General features: G+C 43.7%; 1 protein-coding gene and 1 pseudogene across 2 annotated transcripts; both read right to left on the reverse strand.

Annotated features, from left to right (window-relative positions):
• Positions 1 to 520: 520 nt before the first annotated feature.
• Positions 521 to 3,636, reverse strand: LOC102969869 (procathepsin L-like). Of its 2 annotated transcripts, none has more exons than XM_015540622.2 (5): positions 3,531 to 3,636; positions 2,993 to 3,129; positions 2,576 to 2,698; positions 2,425 to 2,473; positions 521 to 614 (listed from the first exon to the last, which is right to left on the reverse strand). In XM_015540622.2, the coding sequence occupies exons 2-5, from the start codon at positions 3,116 to 3,118 to the stop codon at positions 562 to 564; spliced, it is 351 nt and encodes a 116-aa protein (XP_015396108.2). In that variant the 5' UTR covers positions 3,119 to 3,129; positions 3,531 to 3,636; the 3' UTR covers positions 521 to 561. The 2 variants fall into 2 exon arrangements, with proteins under 2 accessions (XP_015396108.2, XP_015396107.2); XM_015540621.2 differs by having other exon boundaries at positions 2,425 to 2,476.
• A 3,497-nt stretch (positions 3,637 to 7,133) lies between these two features.
• LOC102952559 overlaps positions 7,134 to 17,606 on the reverse strand; it is a 28,101-nt pseudogene continuing 17,628 nt past the window's right edge.

Consider the following 17,606-nt stretch of genomic DNA (forward strand, 5'->3'; position numbering starts at 1 on the left):
CTTATCAGCAACCCAGGAACACAACTAGACTCATGCAGTCAAGATCAGCCTTGACAAGTAGGCTCACTGAACATCCAGGTGGGAAGAGTAAGACACCTGTCAGCTCACAGTGGTTCTCAGCCACCCATCGGGGATGCAAGACCATGTTATATCCCCACAGTCACAGTGGTTCTCGGCCACCCATCAGGGCCGCAAGGTTGTGTTATACCCCCACAGTGTCCACCTAGATCTCCGGAGTCCACAAGCTCAACAGGATGCTGGGCTCCCAGGGAAATCAGCAGGCCAAGGTAAGAGAAGTTTAAGAAACCCACATGGCTTACCAGAGGTGTCACCAGAGCAGTGGATTAAGGATTTGCCAAGCAGAAAAGGGAACTCCAGAAGGTTTGCTACCATTTCCCTCCCTTGCCAGTCATCTGTCATGTCAGTGAGGCCCCAGCCAGGGTCCCACACCAGAGACAAGGGACACCTGACAGAGAAGCATTCCCTCACACACAAACATGCACTCCAAACATGTTTTGCTTCCTTCTCTTTTTATTTAACTTGTGATTATTCACATGTTCTTTACTCTTCAGTGCCACTTTCACTCGATGACATCAAGTGTCCCCTGTTTTTCCCTGTGAGGGAGAAAAGAGCATGAGAAAGAGATGGGGGGAGACCCGGGAGACCATGGAGGTCTTGGTTGTGGCACCAGACCCCTCCTCATACTAGGGATACTGATGGCCTTTTGTCACTGACGTCCTGACTTCTGACAACAAGTCCTCTTGCTACAGGGCTGGCCCCCAGAGTCAGGTCTCCTGGGGCAGCTTGGCTCTCCTTTGGTCACTCAAGCGCAGGAGGGTAGTCCTGGCCTGTACTTCCTGGACCACCATCCACATTGTCCCAGGAAGTCTGGGATCCTTTGTCACATGATCATCACACTGCCCTGGGTGTCAACCTAACTTGCAGGACAAATGAAGCTTCCAGGGACATGAGCTGCATTTGCAAACAAAAAGCCTTCTGGTGCTTGAGAAGCTCTTTTGTTGGGGAACAGGCCAGAAAACAGTCTCAGGTGGGGTCAGCCATTCACCAGGGAGGGGGGCAGCCCCCCTTATCTTTTCCTGCCCACCTCTCCAATGTGAGTCAGACCATTCCTAGAGGTGGCGAGAGTGAGATCCTAGAAAAGGATGCTTGATATCTTGTATATAGTATTTTTTAATGTTTAGAAACATTCTTTTAGTTTAAATGCCCTTTTTATGTATTTTCTGTTGCTTCCCTGTCAAGATGTATACAAGGCTTCACCCCTCCATCTGATCTTGGCTGCAATGTTACCCTCTCCAAGAAGTGTGTCTTTGCCCAGAATTAAAATTAACACAACCTGTCCTGGTACTGCTCTCCCGTTCCCCGATTTGTTTTTCCCATAGCATGGCCGCCATCTGGCATAGTGTTCCATTATGTTTGTTCAGGCTGCTATTGTGTCTCTCCACACAGCAGCACTGAATCTATCATGAATCAGATCATGAATCTTTGTTTTGTTCACCTCTCCGTCCTCAGCACTCGGACAGGACCTGGCACAGGGTAGGCACATCATAAAATCTGCTGCCCAACTGAATTAATAAATGATGTACACAACTTATATGTGAATACATTCTCATAGTTTTAAGAGTCAAGCAGCAGAGATAAAGTAAGGATCCCTTTCTTTTATTCTACCTGCACCCCTCCAAGAAACTATTAATTATCCTTTTTCTTTATCTATGCATGTACTTAATTATGTGCTTTTTTTTTTTTTTTTTTTACTTTTACAAAAGTGGTGCCACATCATCTATTTGTAAAATGCCTTTTTCCTGGCTCACTCATTGCAACACGTTTGCCAGTTTTCTGGAACTTCTGTCCTGCAAGGGCACCCGTTGCACTAAAAGCCCAAGAAGAACCATGCTGACCCTCTAAAACTCTCAGTCTACAAACCAAATAGCAAGACTTTGACAACCCATTGATCTGAGAACTCTTTTAAAACAGCAAACTGCAGGGGCGCCTGGGTGGCGCAGTCGGTTAAGCGTCCGACTTCAGCCAGGTCACGATCTCGCGCTCCGTGAGTTCGAGCCCCGCGTCAGGCTCTGGGCTGATGGCTCAGAGCCTGGAGCCTGTTTCCGGTTCTGTGTCTCCCTCTCTCTCTGACCCTCCCCCGTTCATGCTCTGTCTCTCTCTGTCCCAAAAATAAATAAAAAACGTTGAAAAAAAAATTTTAAAAAAAACAAAACAGCAAACTGCATACTGCACCACAGTGTGCCATAGCAGGGGCCACTTTCTTTCTGGCTTCACTGTTGACGAGAGACCTGATCAGTTGTTACCCCCAATTCTTCATAGGACTTACATCGCCCATCTCTCTCCTGTCCACAGGTACAGAGATACCAACAAACGAAGGTATTTGAAACACTTTTCCATTCTTACCCTTCTGGATTTTAAGACCATTCATTGTGTGCCTGAATTCGTCATTGGTCTTCTAGGAAAAGAAAGAACAATGTTGACAAGCATGAGATTTTTTTGGCAAAGTACTGAAAAGAGAAAGAACAAAACGTACAGCAATCCATGCCACACTCACCATGTCACCAAAGCTATTCATTGCCATTGTGAAGCTGTGTTTCCCTTGATTGTATTCCCGATTGTGCTCTTCAATCATCTTCAGATTCGTCTCCCACACTGCTCTCCTCCATCCTTCTTCATCCTAAAGGCAAACATATAACTTACCATCTTTATGTCTTTTTAAAATCGGCTCACCTGTGCCAAGTAAATGTGCTGACAGAAAGGGGGAGAACCCACAGCCAGGGATGGCCTGATGCTTCTGGGAGCTGTTCTCCAGCAACCACACAGCAGGACATATGCCCACATTGTGCGCAGTCACGGGGCCCTGCTTACTGCCTTTGTAAGAGCGGCCTCAAGAAGCTACTTTCTGCTACGAACTGCCACCAGCACAGATTGTCCTCTGTTGGTCCCCCTGGACAGGTTAGATGTTACCAACCACATTATATATTTTCCCATGTGCCGCTTTCCACTGGAACCATTGTGCATCTAAATTTGGATCGACTTGTGGAGCAGCTGAAGCTATTCCCAGGCAAAGGGCGGCCAGGAAGAGTGAAGGATGCATGTTTCAAAAACCTAGGCAGCAAAAAGAAATGAGTTTCCTATTAGACCAAACCATCTAAAAAGCCATACTCTTTTCTTCTGAGATGTTAGAGCCTCTAAAGTGGAACTGCATTTATCCTCCCAAGTGTCTTACAGAGGGCTGTGGAGGAAGGCTGAGGGTTTGGGATGTTCTGGGGGCCTGCTGCCCTCCTCCCCACCTGTCACCTTCCCGCAGCTTTCAGGGTACTTGGATCTTGACGCAGGGAGGGGTGGGCCCCGCAGCCAGTCGTGTGGGGATAAGGCTACCGCGTCTGGTAGTGCCAGTCCAGAGGACAGTGCCTCCTGGGAGCCCCCGAGCCCCCGACCCCCAAGGCTGACCGCCATGCTGGTTCCCAGAGTGGCCCCTCTGCTCAGGCCCGGCGTGGGAAGATCACCTGTGGCAGCTGCAACTGGACAGGCACAATCAGAGGCGCAGATCCGAGGGTCTCACAGCCTGATGGTGGGTCCTAAACCTCCCATTTAACGCCCGGAATTCTACCCTGCTGGCCCCGCCTCCACCACATTCCTTCGCCACGATTGGCTGAGCTGGCCTGTGGGCGGGGCCTCTGTGCCCTGGAATTCAGATCAAAGGACCAACATACTGGATTCCACCTGGTCCCAGAGCAGCCTGAGCCGGCCTCAGGGCACTCAGGGGAGTCGAGCTGGGGGACCAAGGACAGCGCTGAGGCGGTGGAACAGAGGATCCAGAGCCTCCCTGGGGACCGGATTTACTAGTTACCCCGAATTCATGGGATCTGCCGGTGGTTCACCGAAAAGAAGCTTGCAAGAAGTCCCAAGTGGGTTTTCAGCGTCACTCTGCGTGTCCTTTAGTCCTACAGTTTGGGATGAAGATCTCTAGGAAGGCTGAGAACAGGATAATCTAGTCTAGTGGTTTCTGTTTATTCCACGCAAAGGTGGGGCAGGGAGAGGAATGCAGCGCCCACCAGGGGGAGATGTTATCAATGTCTCAGGATGAATGCCTCTGGGTTATGGAAGAATCTGGAGTGAAGTGGAAGTCCCCAAAATACAGGACGCCAGGGCAAGACCTAATCTTCGGAAGGAAAGTGGTTGGGCAGAAGGGGTGTCCAAGAAAGGCGTGGCATTTTGTTATGCTTCTGTCCTGCCTCGCCCAGTCACGGATTCTTCCCTCTCAAGCCTTTCTCAAAACCGACAGAAACAAGTTATTTACAGAAAAATCTGCTTAATAAAAGGAGGAAAGGCAGAATGTAGAAACTGCTTTTTCCTCCCAACTCTCTGTGTTATGTTCCTCAGTATCCAATGTATTTTTTCAAAGATTTAATTTAAGAACTTTGCTTTAATGACTTCGACTTCAATGATTTTTACTCTAATTTACAATTAATGTCAGGATTTATTTATTTTTTACAATTTTATTGTGAAGAAATATACATAACATTTATCCTTGTAATATTTGCAAGCATATACTCAGTGGCATTAATTACATTCAAAAAAAATTTTTTTTTAGATAGCAAGGCTTTATTTATTAGATATGAATTTTTACAATCACACAAAAACAGTTCTACCCATCGTTGATATAGTACTATGTGGACACATTTTGATTAATGTCAAGATTTAAATGACAATCTGTGAAAACGTTTTAGATGGAGGGAAAATATATACAATAAATATTAATTTATATAATTAGGAATTTAAGGAACAAAGCCAGAAACATACATGTTTGTCCTTTTTTATTACTTAAAAGATAGATTTATTATATAAAATACCCATAAGAAAAAGAATCATCATGACCTCCCTTCCCTTCCCACATCACTTTTTTCTCTGTGCAAATTTTGAATTCTTCTGATAAAAATTGAGTCATAGTTTATGTGGATTAGTAATCTAATTTCCGTTTAAGATTAAATTAACAAACCTTTTAGAAGTATAATCATGCATATTTTTTTACTGGGGTAATATGTACATAACATTAAAATATCCATTTTAATTATTTTCAAGTGTACATTTCAATGGCATCATGTACACTCACATTGCTGTGCAACCATCCCCACCATCCATCTTTAGATCTTTTTTATCTCACCAAACCGAAAGTGTACCAGTTAAACAATAACTCTCCATTCACCAGTCCCTGGTACCCCCATGGCATTTTCCATCTCGATGAACTCGAAACATGTACCTCACACTTAAGTGGAATCTTGTACTATTTGTCCTTGCCTGAGTTCTTCACTTAACACAATATCTTCAGCGTTCATCCATGTTGTCACGTGTCTAAATTTCTTTTATTTTCGAGGTGAGTAATATTCCATTATGTGAATGTGCCCTGTTTAGTTTCTCTAGTCATTGCTGCGTGGACACAGGGGTTATTTCCACATCTGGCTATTTTGAATAACGTGCTGTCAATGTTGTGGTACAAACGTTTGAGTTCATGTGTTGAATTCTTTGGGGTATAAATCCAGAAGTAGCTTTCCTGGATCGGATAACTCTGTGTTTCATTTTTTTTCCTGTGTTCCACAGTGGATGCACCCTTTGGTACTTCTATCAGCATTGGACAGGGCTCCAGTCTGCTATCATTTGCAAGGATAGTCTCAAAGTCTGTGAATTCCCTTTTTCATCAAGTTGGTAGTGTCCCTGGATGCACAAAAGTTTTTAATTTTGATGAAGTACAACTTCTCTATTTTTTCTTTGGTTGTCTGTGCTTTTGAGTGATGTCCAAAAAATTAATACTAAATCCAAAATCATGAAGCTCATCCTCTATGTCTTTGTCATAGTTTTTTATCATTTTCCCTCTTACATTTGGGTCTTTGGTCGATTTTGTATCAATTTCTGCAGTGGTGCAAAGTAGGGGGTCCAACTTCATTCTTTGGTATGTGGATATTCGATTTCCCCAGCATTATTTGTTGAAAAGAGCATTCTTTTCCTACTGAAATGTGCTGACAACCCCATATGATTTTTTAAAAATCGATTCATTAAAAATTTCATTTTAAGATCTCTGAGGAAACAGAAGCTCTTCTTCCTCAAACATACTTGAGGCTGAAGTTCTTTTTATTTTTTTAAGTTCATTCATTTATTTTGAGAGAGAGAGGGAACGTGAGTGGGGGAGGGGCAGAAAGAGAGGGAAAGAGAGAAACTCCCAAGTAGGCTCCATGCTGCCAGTGCAGAGCCCGACATGGGGCTCAAACCCACAAACTATGAGATCATGACCTGAGCTGAAATCAAGAGTTAGACGTTTAACCAGCTGAACCACCAGGTGCCCCAAGGCTGAAGTTCTTATGTGATTACAAAAGTACATTGCATTGAAATGACTAGAGGCTCAAAAATGTTTTTTCTGTTTAATAAAAGTACTTAATGCTGCCCAAAAGTATAAAAATACAGTAGGAATAGCAATACAGTACAAAGTAGTCTCTCCTGATTTATTTCTTTTACATCTTTCTACATTTCATACACACATTAAAAAACTTACGAGTACATCCACTTAGAGGGCTCTGCAAAGTCTTCTGCTGGTGGTGTTCTTCATTCCCTGGATGTAAAGTTTACTTTGAAAACAGGCAAATGGGAGGCAATCTACAGGTAGGTTCCGGAGTCTGTTTCTGGTCTTTGCACATCAATCGTTCAAAATTTATAGCTGCAGAATATACTCAAGTAATGACCATTTAAGTGTCTATCCATCTTGGCCTGACCATGTCCAAGTAAGTAGAGTAAGGAGAATTTTCTCCAAGTAGGGAGAATTTTCCTTCAAATATATTTTTAGGGAAAACTTCTGTTTCTTTGTTTTTCTTTTTAAAATTGGGAAAAATTTTTCCTTTACATTCGGTCTCATTAGCCTCTGTTTCATCTGCTGCATCTTTGGAGCCATGTTAGTTTTTTGTTCCTCTTGACTGTGTTTCTGTGGAACACTCATGCTGTTCTCCTCTGTAGTATCCTGCATTTTAGAGTTTAGTCCTGTATACCTGTTACCTGTCAGTTTTTCTTCTAGGCCTATCCTATTCCCTCTGTATTTTTCAGTCATTATTTTGATCGGTGAATGATCAAAAGCAGGACATGTCTTCCTTAGAAAGTTCTTTCTACCGTTTCTGTACATTTGAATCTCCCTTTATAAATTTTGCTCCTTCTATGATAGTCACATATGGAAATCTGAGTTGATCTGGTGGCTGAATAAGTCCCACTGAATATTTTCTCACATTTAGTGACAATTATTTCTGTAACATCATCTCCTTTTTCCATCAGAACAAGACAAGCATCTACCAGAGAAAAGGTGCCTGACCGCCCAGCGCCTGCACCACAGTGGATTACTGCAGGCTCGTGTTCAGGATTCAAGGAACCACATTCTCTCACTTTAAATATGAAATTGAGAGATGAGGCTGTTGATTAAGAGACTCCAAAATCTGGCCAGGTAGTATAATGACAATGAGGTATTGCTCTGGTTTCACCGCTATTGATAATTTCCAGTTGCAGTAACTGTACTGCGTAACAGGACTTCACATCTTCTGACTACAACTTCACACTGAAGCCTGTTTCTTTAAACAACATCTCTCGGTTGTCTTTCAGGGACAATACCTCCATCTTGCCATTTTGGCTAAGTTTCTGTCTCTTGCGTGTTTTAAAAACTCTTGATGCTTCCTGCACCTGGAAGTAATGCTGTATTAAAAAGGGGTCATAGGGGCGCCTGGGTGGCTTGGTCGGTTAAGCTTCCGACTTCGGCTCAGGTCATGATCTCACGGTCTGTGGGTTCCAGCCCCGCGTCGGGCTCTGTGCTGACAGCTCCGAGCCTGGAGCCTGTTTCAGATTCTGTGTCTCCCTCTCTCTCTGCCCCTCCCCTGTTCATGCTCTGTCTCTCTCTGTCTCAAAAATAAATAAACGTTAAAAAAAATTTTTAAAAAAGGGGTCATACACTGTCCAGGGCCTGGCACTTCAGGAAGTGTTTCTGGCATATGCTGTGTGCACTCTGCTGTTGTGTTTTTGCTGCTCTATCCCACTGGTCAGTCCTCTGCAGAGCTCTTCCTTGCTTGCAGTGGAGAGTGTTTGGACCTTTAATAGGTGTGTTTTGATTTGTTTGTCGAAGTAAGCCTGGAAAAAAGAGGGGGGAGGGAGCCTGATGCCCAAAAACAAGAAAAGGAAAGAGAACAAAAAATACCAAGCAAAGAATCAAAAAACTATAAAGCTGATTGCAAAGAAAAATAAAGGGAAAAGAAGAAGGAGGAGAAGGAGGAGGAGGGAGGGAGGGGAAGCGGAAGAAAAAGGAGAAGAGAAAAAAGAAAGAAAAAGAAAAGAATAAAAAAGCTGATCAAAAAAAAAAAAAAAAAAAAAGAGAGAGAGAGAAAAGGAAATGAAAAAACCAAACAAGAAACTATTTGCCTGGGGTGCCTGGGTGGCTCAGTCAGTTGAACATCGGACTTCGGCTCAGCTCATGATCTCGCGGATTGTGAGTTCGAGCCCCGCATCAGCCCTGTGCTGACAGCTAAGAGCCTGGAGCCTGCTTCAGATTCTGTGTCTCCCTCTCTTTCTGCCCCTCCCCTGCTCATGCTCTGTCTCTCTCTCTCTGTCAAAAATAAATAAACATTAAAAAAATTAAAAAAGAAAGAAAGAAAGAAACTATTTGCCAGATTCCAAAGGAAAAAAAAAAAAAAAAGAATAAAAAGTAAGCCTGGTCCTATTTCCACCAGAAGTGCAGGTATCATTTTGAGACACTTGATTTTCTGCATACTTGGGGCATGCGCGGTGCTGGCTGTGCTGGTCTGGAGGAGAGATCCGCTGTGTTGCTGCCTCCGCTCAGAGCAGTCTTGCCCCAGTAACTAAGCAGTTGCCAGGCACGGGGTGGGGGGCAGGGTTTGGTGTAAGCAGATCCTCCCTGCACTGGGGGTTCCTGCCTGCCTTGGGGGCCTCCGTGTCGCTCTCTGAAGTTCCACCATGCTGATATTGGGGGGGAAATGGCACCACCCCAATCTCTCCTCCCAGGACCAGGGATCTTGACACCCACCCCCCAGCTATTCAGGCAGCCCTCACAGACCACAACTCTCCTGCATTTTTTCTTGGGCCCACAGCTGGAATTCAAAACCTGAAGTCTTAAAGAACTTGGCATGGTGTGGATCCACTCCCCTCTTCCAGAGTAGAGCCTCTCCACGCTGTCCCCATGCCTGCACAGTGTGCAGAAACTATGGTGTAGCACTGCTGAAAGCAGCAAAGGTTGTATTCCCTCTGGGTGCTGATGAAAGTCCTTTGGCTGGCGCCTGCGGGGTCTTTTGTCCCTGGGAGGCAATAACCCCTCTTCTAAAAGCACCCCAGGAAGGGGACTGTTCTCTCCCAGTGCACCCTGGAGATTTCTAGATTTCTAGATTTCTAGATTTCTACACTCCAGGGCTGGCTCCCTCCTCCCCAGGAGCGCATGCCACAATCCCCTCCAGAGAAAGTCATGCTCCAAAACCTCAGAGTTTGAGCTCCAAATGCTGTGTGAAAAACACAAAAAACAACAAACAAAAACAAAACAACACAAAAAAAAACCCTGCAGACACTCGGTACTTCTTGCTCCCCATTCTATGGCCCAGAGAGATTTTCCTCTTGTGCAAACTTGGTGCCACACTTTCTCAACTCTTCTCTTTCTCTCCCTTTTGTCTCTCCACAGAAAGGCTTCCCTCCCTCCACGGCACCGCTGTTTTTCTCTCCCCCAATGCACATCCACACACCTTGCATCTGCCACACTGTCTCCCTCCAACTGTGGAGATCCTTCTGCTGCTCCACAGATATATTCCCTGGGTGTTCCATGGGATCTGACCTCAATATAGCTATGTTTGGGGATGAGGAAAGCCCAGGGTCTCCCTACTACTGCACCATGTAAACTCTGTCTCTCGGTTTTTCCTTTTTTGGCCAGTACCATGCACCTTTCACCAATTCCTTCTGCACAACTCAGTTTAGCATGACAACTGCTTTAGTGCTACCAAACCATGAGCCAGAAGTGGATCCTGTATTAGGAAGTGAACTCTATGTGGAGATGTAAGTCCTTCGCACCTCTTCTATGTCAACTAATCTGCCATAAATATAATCATTTTCAGAATTTTGCAGCTTAACGCGACTGTGATCATATGCACTTACATCTCTGCATATGTTTCAATTTCTGTGTTCTGGAAACATGGCCACTCTATGAGGATAGTCATGGGACTCATCACCAATTTCCAGATACAGATGCTGCCAGCAATTTGGAGCATCCAACTCCTCAAACTCCCACTCAATGGAGGCAGACACAGAGGCAGGAGCGAGCTGGCATGAACAGACCCATGCCAGTGGAGAAGTTCAGGCCCCACATAATCCCAGAAGCATAAAAATTTTTAATGTACCATGGACTTCAACACAGTCATTCAAGATCTCTAAGTACACGTGCTGATACATGGGTTTTACAGTTGTCCTTATAACCCAGCTCCATAAGATTGTACAGGGGGACTAAGCAGCCACTGTATGAACACCTGCACGCCTAGGCAACAGCCAGACAAGAGGCTGGGTGGCAGGGGCTGCTCCAAAGAATGGCCTTCCTTGTTTCTTGGAATGTGATACAAATGCACTGGAGACAGTATGGCCTCTTTTTATACCAAATGTGCCCCACATCTAAAATTAGGCCAAGAAATATCCAATCACCCCTCTGGAAGCTGGTGGGACAGGAAAATGTGGAGGTCCAGCTGAGGGCGCCAGCATGGCTCACCTGTCTTCTCCTTTCAGCCTGATGCCACGTGAGCAAGCATCAAAGTCCAAGTGGAGAGCCTGGCTCTGGGGAGTTCCGTGTTTTATCTCATTATGACCTCAGTGCTCACCTGAACCTGTAAATGGATTTGAAATCCCCCCAAAAAGGTGACAGAATTGTAAAACATGTTTCCATTCCATCCCAGGAAAAGTGGTAGGTGTGAGACAAGGATCTTGAGGAGTTGAGACTTAATTTACACAGCAGGGGTCAAGAGTGCCAGGCCTGACCTCAGAGTGACATAAACAACTGGCCCTTGCTCTTACCAATAGCTCTCTAGCCAGATCTGCAGGACTGGGGGTCCTCTCCGTCTCTTCCTTTGCAAATGACCTGCACTCTGTTCCTCCTGGGGATATTGCGTAAAGTGTTGGAGAAGGAAGGGCAGGAGCTCAGGATAATGACAGTACAATGACTGGGTGCAGGAAATGATGTTTTGCCATTCATTCATTCTATGAATCCTTATTGAGTCCCTTTTATGTCTAGCCCTGCACTAAGGAATCAAAGAAGAACAAACACTGACACATTCCCTGTACTGGGGGAGCTTGCATCCAGTGGAGCAGCAGGCAAACATTCCCTTTAGATAATATATAGCTCTACACTTTCTTTCCGCAGCATTGACCTAAAATTTTGGCAGTTTCTCACTTTGTGGGTCCCCAGGTTTCAATGTAGCCATCCCATCCCCCTGATAGGGAGATAGGGGGAGCCTGAGAAAGGCTCCAGATTTTATCAAAAAAAGAGAAGTCCTGAACCACGTGAAATAGAAGACATTCCAACCAAGGCTATGCAGTGCCCTCCCTCGTGGATCAAATGTGCCACAGGACCCAGTGTCTGCCACCTGGTTCAGCTCTAGCCCATTCATTTGTTACCTGCTGTGTGGTCTTAATTTTCAAGTGAAGGGACTCCTTGACACCCTCACCCACCCAGTGAGTCCCTGTGGCGACCTCACTATTCACCTTTTGCAGGTCCCTCTGTGTTCACAGAGAAAACAGGGGCTGATATTCTGATCCTAGAGGACAGGCAGTAGCATTTGGTGCAGGCTTTGAGGTCCTTTTTAAGATTTTATTTTTAAGGAATCTCTACACCCAACATGGGGCTCCCACTCAACCCCAAGATCAAGAGTCGCATGCTCCACCAACAACCAGCCATGTGCCCCTCAGTCCTTGAAGGTTTAGTCAAACGCCATCACCACCTTAGAGTTCTTTCTCAGGGGGAAAAATGTTCTTTTGAACATAATGGGTACAGAATCCATCTCCCACCCACAACTGAAGGAATTAGCAAAATGTCTAGGATCATAAATGGTATCAATTCTACAAACTCTTCCATTTCAGATCCAGTACTATAGCATGGACATCCTTCCTGGTCCATGCTCTCTCTCCATCAGCTCAATACAGAGAGCATTCCTTTAACATTCTCCTTTTCACCTCCTGATGAGCATTTAGATCATCTTTGTTCTTCCTTTGCAACACTATAATGAATATCTTGCACATGTATCTTTGTAGATGTGCACAAATATCATTTAAAAACAATTTTAAAATGGAACTACTTGCTGAAAGTATTTATTCCAATGTGCACTCCCAACTGTAGTAATTGAGAATGTCCATTTCCTCACAACTTGTAAACCAGTTCATTTGCATATCTTTGGAAAGTGTTCTAATTTCAACTTTACTATCATAAAATCCAAGTATTATTACGTCCACCATAGTGTTCATAATTATCATGTTTATTACCGTAAATGTTGCTGTTAACATCATTTATGGTATATTGAGAACTCATGCACCAGGCACTCCACATACAGGGTTGATTTAATTTAATTCACTCCTTGCAACAACCATATGAGGTAAGAATTACTTATCCATTGTACAATTGAAAACCGAGTGTGACTAACTTCTGTGCCCTCAGGCATGTAAGTTGAGCTCTCTGTGCTTCTACTCTTCCAATAGAAAAATGGAAATAATACTATATAATAATACTATCTTCCTCCTCTACTATACGTCAAACATTAAGGACTATGTATCTGCCAGATATTTTATGGTGCCTGTAACTTGTTCGGGTGACAATGTGAGACATGACATGCTCACAGTTTACATGTGAAGGGAAGGATGGCAGAAGAGAAAGGCTAATAAGACACAAGGTCTGGGGAATCCAGATGTGGCTTGACCACCAGCAGGACATGTGATTTTAAGTCACGTCTTCTCTCTCTGGACCTCCATATCCACATTCATAAACTACAGAATATAACAGGAAGGACTTGGACTAGGAGTCAAATCTTTTCAAAGGGTTAAAATGTCTAAAATAATGAGTTTGCCTAAATTAAAAATCTTTTCTTTTTCAATGTCAACTTTACTGAAATATTATGTACAAAGAGTAAAATTCACCAAATTTTAATGTAGCATTTGATGAGTTTTAACAAATGTGTCCAGTGATATAGACACCACATCCATCCCTCCACAGAGTTCCCTCCTGTCCCTTGTCACCCAGCCACAAACCGCAAGCCTGGCCCCTGGCAATCACAGATTTGCCTTCTGTCACTATGGTTTTGCCATTATTAGAATTCTATATAAATGGACTCATATGGTCTGTTTTCTTTTGTACCTGGCTTCTTCCACTTAACGCAACATTTTTGAGGTTCCCATCTTTGATTATTAGTGCATTCTGTTATAATTTCATATTGGTCATTGGCATTTCTTTAAAGTCAGTGAATAATTTAGAGGTTGACTTTATTTTTTCTAAAGCTGCTTGAGTGTCTTTTTCCACCAAAGGGCCCATTTGGAGCCACCGATGGCCACTGATGCTGCCATTCTTTCTCTTTATGCCTCCCCACAGGTGCTCATCTTTTCTACCTGCCAGCTTGCCGAGGACATGCACAGGCTGTCCCTTTTCTCAGGGTGCCCAGTGGGAAGGTGGGGCCTTGGGAGGGAAAGGAGAGGACAGAGCACCTCTTCTACCCTTGCTCCTTGGCATCCATCTGGGGGTGGGTGGTTCCCAGCTACAGAGGGACAGCCCCAGCCATGTTCATGGTCCCTGAGCCTGTGCCCTCAGCCCTGGGACAAGAGACTCTGCATGATCAAAGCCTGTATTTGATCAGACGTACAGCCAAACCTCCTTTTAGTCCTGTGCACTAGGATGTACCTAGTGGTGGGGGAGGGACTGTCACCCTTATCCCCTTCTGCCTCATTACCTGCCACAAACATTCAGGAAACCTCCATACGACAGGATGTTCTCCGCAGTGGCCACTTCCAAATCCTTTATGAAAGGGGAACCCTGTGCAGGTCTGTGGGACTTGGGGAACAAACGGTGATGGGAAATCTAGACAAGGTCACTGCAGGCCCAGAGGCCACCTGGATGCCACCCTCATTTCTCCTCTTTCCCAGACTACCCCATCTTTTTGGGGTGTTAGGCAGAGCCCACATCTCCCACTGCCCCACTCCGGGCAACTATAAGAAGGGAAAGCTTTGATCAACTGCACTGGGATGGATGTGTGCCTGGCTTCCAAGGATGATCTTGTAGCCCACAGGGGTCAGGTTCTATTGGGTGACATAGTGTGGCATCACTTCAGGTACACCACCCGGTAAGTGGGCTGTCCTGTACCAGCCTCACAGCAGCTTTATTCTTAATAGCTCCCAATTAGAAACACATGGAGAGGTGTCCATCCACAGAAGAATGGAGGAACACACTATAGTACATTCATATTCAAACATTAAAAAGAACAAACTATCAGGGAGCCTTAGTGGCTGAGTTGGCTAAGCATCCCATTCTTGATTTTGGCTCAGGTCATGATCTCACAGTTTGTGGGTTCAAGCCTGGCATTAGGCTTCATGATGACAGCACAGAGCCTGCTTGAGATCCAATCTCTCCCTCTCTCTCTGTGCCCCTCCCCCGCTCACACACTCACTCTGGCTCTCTTTCAAAACAAAAAATAAATAAATAAATAAACATTAAAATATAAAATAAAAATAAAAATAACAAACTATCTCTACATGCAAAAACACAGAAGAATCTTAAAAATACTATATCAAGAAAAAGAAAGCACATACAAGAAAAAACATACTATAGAAGTCTCTTAAATGGAATTTAAACAGGCAAAATTAATCTATGGTGATAGATATCAGAACAGCAGTTACTTACAGGGGACGTATTGGCTGGAAATGAGCACAAAGGAACTTTCTAGAATGATGGGGATTTTTATACCTTGATGTGGAAGATATAGGTCCATGGGTGTTATACATTTATCAAAACTTAACAACCTATACATTCAAGCTCTGTTGATTTTACTCTATGCAAATGATAGTTACATCAATAAAAACTTTGTTAGCACAAAATTGTGAAGATCAAGTCAAAAAATGAAAGTTACATTGTAAAAATTGGAAATGTGTATCAGGATATTGAGCAGACACCTGCCTTTTCTATGAAAAAAAAAAATCTTTAGAAAGTAGCCGAGAATCTATTGTTCCTAGAGCTGTGCTCCAAATAAACTACTATCTGTGTTTGATGATGTGGTAGAAATAAGAGGCAACAGTAAGCCTCCCTCTGAAAAGCAGCTGGGAAAGGAAAGCCTGACCTCCAGCTTCTCTGGTCACCAGTGCCTGCAGCCTGGGTTCGCCTGATACCACAGGGCAGCCATTAGCAGACAGAGCAGTCCAAACTCAGGATGAGCTCCTATGAAGCTCAGGATCTTCCTTACTTTCTTCTGCAAATTATTATAAAATACTCAACTGACACAGGACTTAAATAGCATTTTTTTGTATTTAAAGCTGTAGAAGAACCATTCGTTACTGATGTCACATTTTATTTGTAAGCCAATAAAAATTTCCCCTAGATCCTTAGTCTGTGTTTCTGAAGTGGAGTGTTAGACCATCTCCCAGGGAAGCTAAGATGTGTGCACCTGCTGGAAAGGAGCAAAAGCAGGGGAGACCCAGGAACAGACATTCCTTCAGGGGAAAAGCTGTTTTTTCTTCTGTATTTGACTTTTCTGTTTGGAAAGCCCGTTTTTCTCCTCTCCTGTGAGGGACCTCATCTCTACTGAACTATATGACCGAAGTCTTTCCATACAAAATAAAAACTGCACAATAGTGCTGGCTTTCAAGGATTTATAATATGTTTATGCATCTTGAGGAAATCTTTCTTTAAAATGTTTACCATTTATTTAGATTACTTATATGGTCCAGGACACCAAATTATTGGAGACAGTGAATCCTTCAAGTAAAATCTTGTTTCTCAGAATATTTTAGAATTTTTAAAAAATGTTAAGTGTTCAGAAATCTGGTATTTGAAGCTGTTTCCTTCATTTATACAACTAGTGCATAGTTAGATTCACATTTGTTGATGTGAGTTGTAAGTAGGTTAGAGATTTTTTTTTAATTTTTTAAGTTTATTTATTCATTTACTTTGAGAGAGAGAGAGACCATGAGTGGGGTAGAGGCAGAGAGAAAGGGAGAGAGAATTCCAAGTAGTTTCCAAGCTAACAAAGTACAGAGCCTGATGTGAGATTCAAATTCACGAGATCATGACCTGAGCTGAAATCAAGAGTCAGATGCTTAACAGAATGAGCCACCCAGGTACCCCTATCCCAGTGCATTCTGAAGGCAGCATTGTGATTACAATTCTATGCTATGGTGTCTGTAATCCTTCTACCCTCCATTCCCTGTATCTCCCACACCACCTTTATAGATTTGCCAGACAAATGAGGCTTAGCAAATGCTGTCATCTGGCCACTCGATGGGGGTCTTATAATCCTTGATCACTTTCTTTGTAATTTATTCCCTATTCTAAAACAATGTCTAGTGAGATGGAAATGCCAGCCACACGGCTTTTCTCTTTATGACTCATTCACTGAGAAAGTACAGCAAAATTGCTGGATTCCATCATTTGGAATGAAGCGTACATGATCAGGACAATCAATTCCTGCTGAGCAGCAGAGAAGAGATCAAGTACCCTGAAGAGAACACCTTAGCAATTTAAATTAAATCTCAATTTGACCACCTAAGAAAGTTGAAGGTAGCTGTGACTCAGAGACTTCACCTCAAATTAATCTATTCTCAGTTTTGTCCCAATGCTTCCATCAAGCAGAGACCATTTCTGTGGTACACTGTTCACTGGTGTTTATGTGCCTGCTTCGTGATGGCTGACACACTTGTGTAGGTGTCTTACAACACAATCAGCAGGGCTGCTGGATAATTCTGTTCCAAGTGCTCAGTTGTCAATTTTGAGTTGTGGTCAATTATATAAATGCCTTTCAATATTTAATTCCAGAAAACTCAAACACTAACAAAACCTGCAGACTTTAAGTAAATTTGGGTGGACACTTAGTCCAAATCTGAAAGGAATGTAATTTCCATGACAGACACTTCCTTCAGGCCACTCGGCACAAATGTGTTTCCCCAGGTGACGGAACTTCAGGTTTTGTCTGCCTCTCAATGACTGCCTTCGTCTCAGACTTTCAGCTTCTAGAACTTTGAGAAAGAAAGTCTGTTCTTTATAAGCTCCCTAGCCAATGGTACTCTGCCAACAGCCCACTTGCACAAACTAAGACAGACTTTATGCATGGCTAAGAGATGAGTCCTGATTTCCACATATGGGTGCAAGCCTCCATAGGGCTGCATGGACAGACAACACTACTCTTCTGGGCTTCCCTTTTGAGGCCCAAGAACAGGATTGTTTGGTGTGAGAGGTGAAGATGGCTGCTCTTCTCCACCAGACAGGATAGAAGCTGAAAAAACTTGAAGGGATTCTGGACATCAAAGCTTAACTTGGAGCAGCAGAGGGATTAGTGGAAATAAAA

Source organism: Panthera tigris, chromosome D4 (genome assembly GCF_018350195.1).
Source record: "Panthera tigris isolate Pti1 chromosome D4, P.tigris_Pti1_mat1.1, whole genome shotgun sequence".
NCBI lineage: Eukaryota > Metazoa > Chordata > Mammalia > Carnivora > Felidae > Panthera > Panthera tigris.

Bases quoted from the DNA above. Each gene is read 5' to 3' on its own strand.
- LOC102969869 (XM_015540621.2), bottom strand. From the start codon at position 3,118: ATGCATCCTTCACTCTTCCTGGCCGCCCTTTGCCTGGGAATAGCTTCA. The intron at 2,477-2,575 runs GTGAGTGTGGCA...TTCTTTTCCTAG, and splicing joins TGAATAGCTTTGGTGACATG to AAGACCAATGACGAATTCAG. The intron at 615-2,424 runs GTAAGAATGGAA...TCTCCCTCACAG, and splicing joins TGGTCTTAAAATCCAGAAGG to GGAAAAACAGGGGACACTTG.